Below are 10528 nucleotides of genomic sequence, written 5' to 3'. Positions count from 1 at the left end.
TGAGTTGCAAATTGGTCTTAGCCACGCCCAGGAGTCGCTTCGCTTGTGGCTGTGCCGTGCCGTGCCGTGCCGAAAGAGTTAAGCAAAGGATTTAGCATGTCCTTGTGGGCTTGGATTTGGCTGGACTTAGCTTAGCGCGTATTAATCTGATATTCGTGGACTTCCACGCCGACGCTGGACATTGGACTATTTTTCAGCCTAATCGCCGTCGCTTAGCCATGCAAATATTTTCCAACATCAGTGCGCGGGATTTGTCTCGATTAAAGCCAGCAAAGGGTTAACAGTTAAGGACTAAGGGCTGAGGGTTACGGCTAAAACCCTTATGTTTTGGCCCCGACTGACATCTGATTTCGTTTAAGGCGCATTCTGATGCTCTGGTCCAGTTGAACTGTTACACTTACTCTGCTGCAATATACCCTGGCTTTTTGTTAGGCGCCTGGTTATGGGGGCGGTGGGTTGCTATGGGACTCTGCCCCGCTTTTCTGGCAAATTGGCCAAATTTTGTGAAAATCATGCACAGAACAGCTTTTCCGCTCAACGGGTTCCTTTCACAGGACAACGGACAGTTTTGGACATTGCCATCTCTCTCTCTCTCTCTCTCTCTCTCTCTCTCTCTCTCACTCTCGCTCGCTCTCACTTTGCCTCTCTCTTTCTCTGTTATTGTTGTTATTATCGTGTGCTTCGTTGTGCAAATAAACAGCCAAACGAGTGTGTTACAAGTGTGAAAGCCCAAGGGCGCAAGGGTGCAGGGCTGCACGGGCCAAGGGGCGGATGCTAAAGGGGGTGCAAGAAACAGCGTATGGTTAACGACGGGTGGTTAACACCAACAGCAGCACCAGCATCGAGATTTGAGCTTAGAGTAAGCAAAGAAAAAGAATGTATAGCTGATCGACTATTGATTACTCTAGGAAATGAAATGAGGAAATTAAGTTTTGCTCAGTTATTCATCTACATGCCTGTTGAATACTCTAAGATATAAAAGCTAGTATGGTAAGAAATTGTTTATAAATTGTATATATGTATAGGTATAAACAAATTTAATTTATTTATAAATATTTTGCTCTCTGTGTAGTTAAAAACTAGTTGCCTTAAAACATTTGTAAAATATGTCTTAAACCGTAATTATAATTATTATATAAGTTAAGCGCTCCCATATTAGAGTACTAATGAATATGGGCGCTGAGTAAGGCTCTCGGGACTATAAATAACTTTGTGTTCAATAAAGTAATATATTTGATATAATTTAGTAACAATATGTCTAAACTATTTCTCGTTCGAATATGAACTAAGCCATATAAGTTGGGTTCTCCCCTTGAATGTCTAGTCTTCTCAAACGTAAGTTATATATACAGACATACATATTATTATATATGAGACGCTGATTATCTCAATTGTTTTATATTAATATCCTTTGACTTGTATTAAATCTACAAAAATTTCTTGTTTTCTCTACTCTACAAGATTTCTCCTGATATTTGAACCCAATCTGCTATTTCATTTTTGACCGACCTAAGGACGACATTCCTAGTCACATAGCCCAGTCACTCAAAATATGCTATGTAAAAAAGCAAAATACCAAATCTGCTGTGTTTTCTAAACGCAAACTTTGCCTCTGCCTCCGCCCGCGTCTCTTACAGCTGTGTGAGCAGCCCCTCATTCTTGCTTTTTTTATAGACTAACACTTGATAATTGTTGACAATGTGTTATAAACTGATTTACACGCATTTAACGAAAAGAAACACTGCCAAAACTCACGCAGCGCCAACACCAACAGCCGACAGCAACAACAACCGACAACAACAACAACAACAACAACAACAAGATGACGAACATCGTTAGCGTCGACGGGCAACCGCTTAGATGTCATCGTTAGCTGATGTTGCTGCTGGCGCAGGGAAATTGAAATGGGCAAACGACGGAGGGGTGTGGGGGCAGGGCAACTGGTCGCGTGTGCCACGCGAGGGTGGCAACTTAAAGGGGCAAACACGATTTGTGTGTACTGAGCTGCCGCTGCCGCTACTGTGGTTGTTGTTGTTGTTTGTGTGCGTTAATGAACTGCGTAACAATTAACAGCAACAACGAGCACAAATAAAGCGCAACAACAGCAACAAGCAGCAGAAGGGTGCTGCGACTGCGGTGGCTGCAGCTCAGCTTAAAAGTCAGTGGCCACGCACACGATTCCCATTACGATGCCCTCTTCCCACTGTCCAGACCCAATGCCCAGTCCCTTTCCCATTCCCATTCCCAGTGCCATTGCCATTGCCCATACCGAATCCACAACTTAAACTGAGAAGCGACTGCTGCTGCTGCGGGTTCATTTGCGGATTTATTGCTGCATAATCGGACAGCAGCAAGAAGCTGTAAATGGTGAGACGCGCGACTAGAACATACCCTGCAATTTCTTAGAAATGAAAAGCAACCAACGAAGCTGAAAGTCCATAAATTTTATTAGCAAACAATTACATTTCACATTAAGGCTGATCATAGCCGCTTCGCACTCATTGTGCAGGGTATTCGCTAGATCAAGCGCTAACATTGATTATGCTGGTGGCTGACGCCTGTTGCCAGTTGCCGGTCGCCTGGTCGGTCACTTGGTTTCCACTAGCCGCTGATCCAAATCAATTTAATTGAGGTCCAGCGCGCTGGCCGCCTTTGGCCTGGCTTCATTTGTCCAATGTGTTGGCAGTCAATGGTCGCCCCTGCTGAGCGCCCACTGTATCAGTGTGAAATCTGTCAACCGACATGGGTTCTCTATCTCTAAGATCTGCCAAAAGGAAGTTGGGGGTTACCAAGTGCAATTGAAAGGATGACAAGCAGCGTGAACAGACAATTAGCAGGAAGTTACTTGAGAGAAGAAAGAAACAAACCAATTGTGGATATATACAAAAAAATAATATATTATCATTATAATAACAATAATATTATATATATATATATATATATATTTAATATATTTATAATAGTAAAAACAATAAATAATTTATATATATTGATAATTTGAGTCTCTTGATATAAAATACATATAATATAAAAGTTTTATAGAAAACTTTAATTTTTAGATTTATAACAAATTTTTAAAATAAATATAAATATACACAACATTTGAATTCATTTTATATACAACTACAGCTCTCTAGAAAAGTGGATAGTCGATTGCAAAGACTATTGAAAGGCTTATTGAAATAGACAAGTATTTGAGATATTTATGATTTGCCACATTTAATCTATAGCACTAGTGCACTCAAGGCTATATACGATAGGCTAGCAAACGGTAGTCAGATGTCAATTTATAATCAATGATTTATGTCTTCGACTCATTGCTGGCGACCCACAAACTGGCACTAAGTAGTTGAGTTACGTATTTAAATTGTGTGCGACACTTATCGATCGGCAATTGAGAACTGAGAGCAGCTCAAGAGTGTATATACATATATAGATGGAAGCCTTGCAAGTCTTGGTCGGGCGTGTCACCTATATAAAGCTGCCTCCCCCTCCCTCGCTGCCTCCCTGTCTCCCTCGCACTGTGTGACAGCGAGTGACCACAAAATGTGTTTTTAATTGAATGCAATGTGCGGTGGTCAGAGTGGCCACAGATGGGGGCAGAGCACACATTCAAATATTTATTAATAAAATAATTGTTAACCCATGGCACAAACACTAATCAAATAATGAATGAAATTGTTGCTGCCCAGCGATGAAAATATTTGAAAAATATTTGTAGACGACACACTCACAAACACACACACAGAGACACAAAGGCACTCAGACCGCCAGCATGTGGGTAGATTGGTTGGGTTGCGGAGGGTATTGGCATATAGTAGTCTAGGCGAGTGACGAGAGTTGCTCTCTAATTAGTCTTTCTTTCATTATCTTGGCCTCTCTGTTGACCCGAATTTCAATTAAGTTAATTTACGCGCCATCGGGGGCACATCGGGGGCAGCATCAGGGGCCATGCATCAGAATCAGATGCGCACTCGGACTCGGACTCGAGCTCGGACTCTGACTCTGATGCTCCGACGCTCTGACACTGTGAACCTCGCGCGGAACGGAACCAATTCAGCACAATAAATAAATGTACTATATGAATGAATAGTAGCAGCACCAGCTGCTGGCCAATTGTTAGCGTAAAAAATACTTTAGATCAACAACAAAAAGAGTAAAGAAGAAGAGCAGCGAAATACGCGTACAATTAAAAGAAATTATGAATGAGTATGAATAATGAATGCACTTGAGGTTGCTGTCTCAGTCCAATGACTGGGCCCGCTCGTCACACTTGATTGGGTGCCCAACTCTTCCCCTGATGCTAGAGCCCAGAACGGAAGTGAGTTCAGTCGGGTTGACAACACACAATATGGGCATGACAACTTGCCATATGAACTCTGATGTCAGACGCTTGCAGATGCCTCCAGCTGCAACAGTCAACAATCAGATGTCGCACGCGATGCCCCAAGGAAGGTGATCGCCATATGAAAAGCATGCAAAGAATTAAATTAGACCAAGACTTCTTATTTATTTATTAATAACTAAGCAAAGCAACAAAAAAATATGTTATCTAACAGAGGCTCATTTAAATTTGCATATAATTTATAAACTTTTGAAAGAGTTTTTGCAATAATTATTTATAATTTTTAAATAATTAATATATGTATAATTCATTTACTTTCTATCATTTTTAGAATTTCATTTTATTGCTACTAATTAATTTTAACTATTTTTAAATGTATTTCTTGAGCATTTGATAAATAGGAATTATATATTCATTAATATATTCTTCTTAAATATTTATTTAATTAAAAAATAATATATATATTTCATTCAATACTTTTCAAAATATTTAGAGAAATTTCCTTTTGTTATAAGTACTAAAATAATTTTTATAACTTTTTAAGCTAGAAATATTTGTATTGAATTTGTAAATATTCTACCTATTTCTAAAAATATATCATTTCAATTCTTGCTTTGCATATTCTTCTTACTTTTCTATCTATTCCATATCTTCAATCTTGATAACTGATTATTGCAATTTACATTTCCTACATCTACCCTCTAAAAAGCCAACACCTACCCTTCTCTCCCTCTCTTTCTCTCTCTCTCTCTCTCCATACACACATCCTTAGCGAAGTTCTTTAGCCTCTGGTCTATCTATCGATGTATCTATCTAATCTCTTAACAATTTTCTCTACAGCACCTCAAGAGCTCAATCCTAGCGAAACAAAGCGACTAAACCCGAAACGCGTTGGGTTAAACCTCAAGGCAAACAAAGCGCCCAACTAGCTGAACTATATACAATATATATAAAATATTTATGCCACACAAAAAAGGAGAGGTTTGCAAAGAGAGATAGAAAGAGATGGGGAGAGAAAGATGGGCTTGAATCATTAATGAAACTGGGCTTGGATTACCAAGCAGGAGATGAGTTACTGCACCGTCTGCCTCATCCTGGGGCACAGACTAAATGCACAAAAAGTGTAACAAGCGGCACACGCAGCTCGTTGCACGCTGCGCTGCTGGAAGAATAGGAGACACCCTAAAGGTAATCAGCTTGGGCATCTGGACTAGCCCGGAGACTGGCTTTTGTACTGATGTTGCTGCTGCTGCTCTTTCGACATCGTAATCCCTGCACTTAACCCGGGTAATAAGATAAAGTAAGGCAGATCCGTTTTTCGGCTGCTTCTGCTTGTTATCTTTGTAAATTGCATGTCGAGCACTTAAGCCAATTCTCAAACTCAAACTCAAACTCAACTCAACTCGAAACTGGTTAAGCGTAGCTTGAACGCGTGCTACTACAGTGCGACCTCACAATGCGAATGCGCTGCTAAGACGTTGTGTCTGTGATACAGTTAAGCAAAATCCCCGGCAGCTATGGACCAATAATTCCAGGCCCCGAGACAAGCCAATACAATCAACACAATCAAGCCGCAACCCCGTCTTAGTCCGCAAACTGCTTTAGCGACTTAGACGAACTCCGAGGCCGAGGCCGAGGCAGAGGCTGAGGCTGAGTCGGACAATCAGTCCGTGTCCTGGCTGTGGCTTAGGTAAGTGGATTCATTTCGAATCCAATTCAGCAAATCCCGAGCAGCCATAGAGCGCAAATTGCAGAAATGTGTTAAGTATATAATGCGCTCATCCAAACTATTTCAATAACAAGCAGCTACTTAAGCCCAGGCCCAGATATACCCAATCAAACAATGTGCTCTACCATGCCAGACACCGTCTCCTATCCTAGCCTAACCTATCCCAGCTATATAGGTTTCCTCTTCTTTTGTGTGTTCTAATCGTACACAAAGTTTCATGGGCTAAGTCGCTGGCTAAGCTTGGCTTTTATATGCAAAATATTGGATGGCATATGGGTTTTATCTGTGGGCCCGCAAACCGATTTAACTCTTCCATGCCGCTAAGCCGTGCATAAGCCCCAAATATGTTAAACAGCAAATAAACTAAACCGAAATGCGCAAAGCTGGCTTGGATAGAGAAAAACAACTCGAATTTTAATTATTTATTATGCAAGATATTAAAGCAGAAAATGAGATTTGGAAAAATAGTGAAAAGAAATAGTTGATAGATTAATATTTAAAAATATAATTCGTAAGGATGTAGAAATTATTTAAAGAGAAATACAGTTTTTAAATATTTTGCTTCCACCTAATAATGCTATTATTAGAAATCCGACAGAGTTTTCGGTTCTATTTAATATACATTTTTAATTTAAAGAAAAACTTATATAGTAGCTATATATTTGTGCCCATCAGGGGCGTGGTAACTTTCATCCTTTCAGAGACAGCAAAAATATTGATTTGCCTAAGATCATATATAGACATATACATCTCTTAGGCGATTGGTAAATCGAAAAGGGAAAATTTATATAGAGAACTAATTGCAGACTGACTCTTGAGACTTATGAAAAATTCATTAAGTATGTATTCGCTGGCGTTTCAGCTAAAAGTATTATCAACAAAGAAATATTCCCTATTCCAAGGGCTTCATAGGGCTTAAAATTCTGATATCTATAGATTTGAATATATCCATCTCAGCTAAGCCTTCACCTAATGTTCATATGGCAGCAACTGTCAGGCTAATTTTCGACTTACAACAACTGTTCACACTGTAGCCCCCGCATGGTACAAACGAGTGTTCCCCCACTCCCCCAGTCTTTGGCTTGGCACCCTATAAAACTGCCAGCTAATCGTTTCAATAACATGATTTACCAACAAACAAACCCAAAACAGACACAAAGACCGGACAATAATTTACAATTATTGAAAATGGAATAAAATGAGAGCGAAGAGCGAAGAGAGTGGAGAAGAAAAGAGAAGGAAAATATAAGATGAAAATACGAGTATGATAATTGCTACTGCAGCCGTCGCTCACTCACACAATGTTCCCCAACTGAACTGACTAACGATGTTATTAATTATCATTTTCCTAAACAAATCTAGCCAGACAGAGAGAGAGAGAGAGAGAGAGAGGGAGAGAGTAAGAAAAGCGCAGTATTTATGATATGAGCAGGTCTTGTTAGATCAAGAACTTGTTGATGCCATCGATGGCTCTGGCCGAGCCTGATAATGATGATGATGATGTTTATTCAGATAATGTTGATGCTCCGCTTTTCTCACATGTTTCACTCAGATGCGCACTTAACACACACACACAAACACACATACAGCTGCATCTATGGCAAGTGATCAAAGCGCGTTTGCCGCTTGAAAAATTTTGGAATATTTGAAAATGAAGACATCAACATTTGGGTAAGAGAACAAAAACAGTTTGAGAAATTTTGAACAACGCCTTCGCCTTGTAGAAGATCCAGAAGAAGAAGAAGAAGAAGGAGAAGCAGTCGAAGATATAAGAAAAAAGTGGCCCCTGGTTGGCATTGTCGGTGCCCTTTTTGCTAGGGTTCTCATCTTTCACTTTTACCCAGGCATATTAGTTGAAAAATTGTATAACAAAAGTTAAGAAAAATTGCTGTATTTACACACATACACACATACACTGACATGTGTGTGTGTAGGCAAATAGACGTGTGCTGCCTTAGACAATGGCCTGGCTGGAACTGGACCCCGGCGCGGAGTCCTACGAGCAAAGGTTCATAGTTGGATTACCTGCGGTGCGGGGCACAGCTGGAGTTGTCACTGGGCATGTAAAGAGCCAAGAAATTGAGACAACAACACAGCAACAACAACGACAACATCGATAACAACAGCAGCAACAACAACGACAACAACAACAAAGATGATCGCCCCTTTTCTCTCGCAGCGAGAAGCTTCAAACAAATCTCATGTTTGCCGCCTAATTAAGTCATCAGACAGCTAAAGGCAGCTAATAGATGAGCAAAGCGGCTAAATCATATAGGGAAAACAGTTAGATAAAAAGCTAAAAATAGCTTGGAAATGGTTAAGCACACTACAGGTCTGCAAATAAAAGCTAGATCTAAACTGGAGTAGCTAAAAATGAATTAAGTTCATAATAGCAGTAGCTAAAAAGATCTAAAAGTAGCTAGAAGCAGCTTAAAGTAGCTAGGAAAACTGAAATTTAAAGAAATTGAAATATATTGTATTAAAATTCATAGTATTTTTTTAATTTTATATGCTTTTTTATTTGTTTTAAGAATATATATTGCTTAGGGCTTATTTCTAATGTAGTCAAACCACAAGCCGCCAAGACGGCGTGGCAGCTGTAGCTGAATTGTTTTCTCTGCCTGGGGCGCTGCTACTCAATTGCTAGCCAAATAGCTAACCGGCTGTCCAGGCCGGCGCTGGTCACAAAAAATTATTTGATTTTTTTGCTAAATGCATCATTTAGACGTCAAAGGGGATTTTGTGCGCGGCTCCTTGCTGTTGACAACGATGACGACGACGACGACGATGGTGACGGCGGCGACGGCGGCTTTATCAAAGCCTTGTCCCATTAAACCAAAACGCTGGGCGTGGCAAACAGCCGTGAACGCCTTAGCTGGCCGGAAACTTTCCAAAGAACTGCATGCGTTGAAAGAGCTCGGCATTCATGTGTGCGCCCGGGTAGCCCTGCAGCTGCGGATGGGCGGCAGCGGGTGCGCTGTGCTGTGGCGGTGGTGCAGCAGCCGGTTGATATTGCATCTGGGGCTGGCCATAGCCAGCCATTGCCGCAGCAGCAGCAGCCGCCTGATAGGCAGCCGGATTCATGCGTTGATACAAAGCAGCGGCGGCAGCAGCAGCAGCAGCGCCGGCAAAGGGCATGCCCGGATAGCCGTAGCCAGCTGGTGCACCATAGCCGCCGGCTAGCATGGGCGAGAAGATGGCCTGGCGGTAGGCGGCGAGGCGGGTGCGGCTGGCGCCCGGATTCTTGCGGCGCAGCTTGCCCGTGGTCTCACCAATGAACACCTCCTCGGCAGATGGGTCCAGAATCCAGTAGTTGCCCTTGCCGGGATCATCGTAGCTGCGCGGGATCTTGGTGAAGCATTTATTCAAGCTCAAATTGTGGCGAATGGAGTTCTGCCAGCCGCGCTTGTTGGCCTTGAAGTAGGGGAAGCGATTGATCAGGTACTGATAGATGCCATTGAGGGTCAGACGCTGCTCGGGACTGTCCTGGATGGCCATCATGATGAGCGCATTGTAGCTGTAGGGCGGCTTCTTGTTGTCATTGCTGCCAGTGCTGGTCTTTTGCTTTTTGCTGGGATTGCCGGCCAGTTCGCTGCTGCCATCACTTTCCTCTCCGTCCAGCTCGATGTCCTCATCATCGAATTCCTCCACATCCAGTTTATCATTATGCTGCGATGACAGCGATTCGGCAGCGCTGCTCATGGGCGTGCTGGTGCGAGAGGGGCTGTCGAAATCTTCGGATGCTGATAGCTCACCATCCGAGTTGGCATATGGATGATACGTCTGCTGGTGATGTGGCATGGGCTCGTGCTTGATCACTGGAGCTGTGGGTTTCTTAGCCAAGATGGCATCGATGGAGAAATTGCTTTTGAATTCCATTTCGCAGACACTTTTCACCATTTCTTTTCTGTTTCTTGTAAGTCTTTACAAATATTTGCTGTTCAAATTGCTTTGATATTTTTCTCAAACGGAACACACGAGTTTTGCAGTAACTGTTTCGTTGTGAACGTTGCGATGCGTAGCTCAATACTGACTCTTCACAGCTGCGCAGCCCACTATTTATACCGAACGCCTCTCACGAAAATCCACACGCACGCAACCACACACACACACGCACACGAACGCATGCGCTCAGAGAGCGCGCTGTGTTAGGTAGACGGCGAGCATAGACTCCGCCTCTCGCTCAAACCGGTTTGGCTGACCATTTTGTTCCACTTGCCATCCACACACAAACACTGGCACACACACATGCGCATGCCTCTGCTTCGCTGTTTGTTTTTGTTGCTGTTGCCGTTTGTTTTGGAACTTGTGGATGTTTATTTGCAGCCCTTTGCTTGGCTCGGCGTCAAAATATCCATTACATCCAATCCAAACAGGGGTTGCACACCGCTCTCTTCTTGTAGGCGTATGGCTATCGCTAGCTCTCTCCCTCCATCTCACTCTCTCTTTCTAAC

General features: G+C 42.3%; 1 protein-coding gene across 1 annotated transcript; it reads right to left on the bottom strand.

Annotated features, from left to right (window-relative positions):
* Positions 1 to 8685: 8685 nt before the first annotated feature.
* On the bottom strand, positions 8686 to 10117 carry LOC6577890 (fork head domain transcription factor slp1). The gene has a single exon (XM_002003785.4). The coding sequence runs from the start codon at positions 9972 to 9974 to the stop codon at positions 8946 to 8948; it is 1029 nt and encodes a 342-aa protein (XP_002003821.1). The 5' UTR covers positions 9975 to 10117; the 3' UTR covers positions 8686 to 8945.
* Between the last annotated feature and the right edge of the window lie 411 nt (positions 10118 to 10528).

Source organism: Drosophila mojavensis, unplaced genomic scaffold, assembly GCF_018153725.1.
Source record: "Drosophila mojavensis isolate 15081-1352.22 unplaced genomic scaffold, ASM1815372v1 contig_49, whole genome shotgun sequence".
Taxonomy (NCBI): Eukaryota; Metazoa; Arthropoda; class Insecta; order Diptera; family Drosophilidae; genus Drosophila; species Drosophila mojavensis.
This window is presented reverse-complemented; position numbering and strand designations above follow the sequence as displayed.

Excerpts from the sequence above, each read along its gene's own strand:
- LOC6577890 (XM_002003785.4), bottom strand. The coding sequence starts at position 9,974 with ATGGTGAAAAGTGTCTGCGAAATGGAATTCAAAAGCAATTTCTCCATC.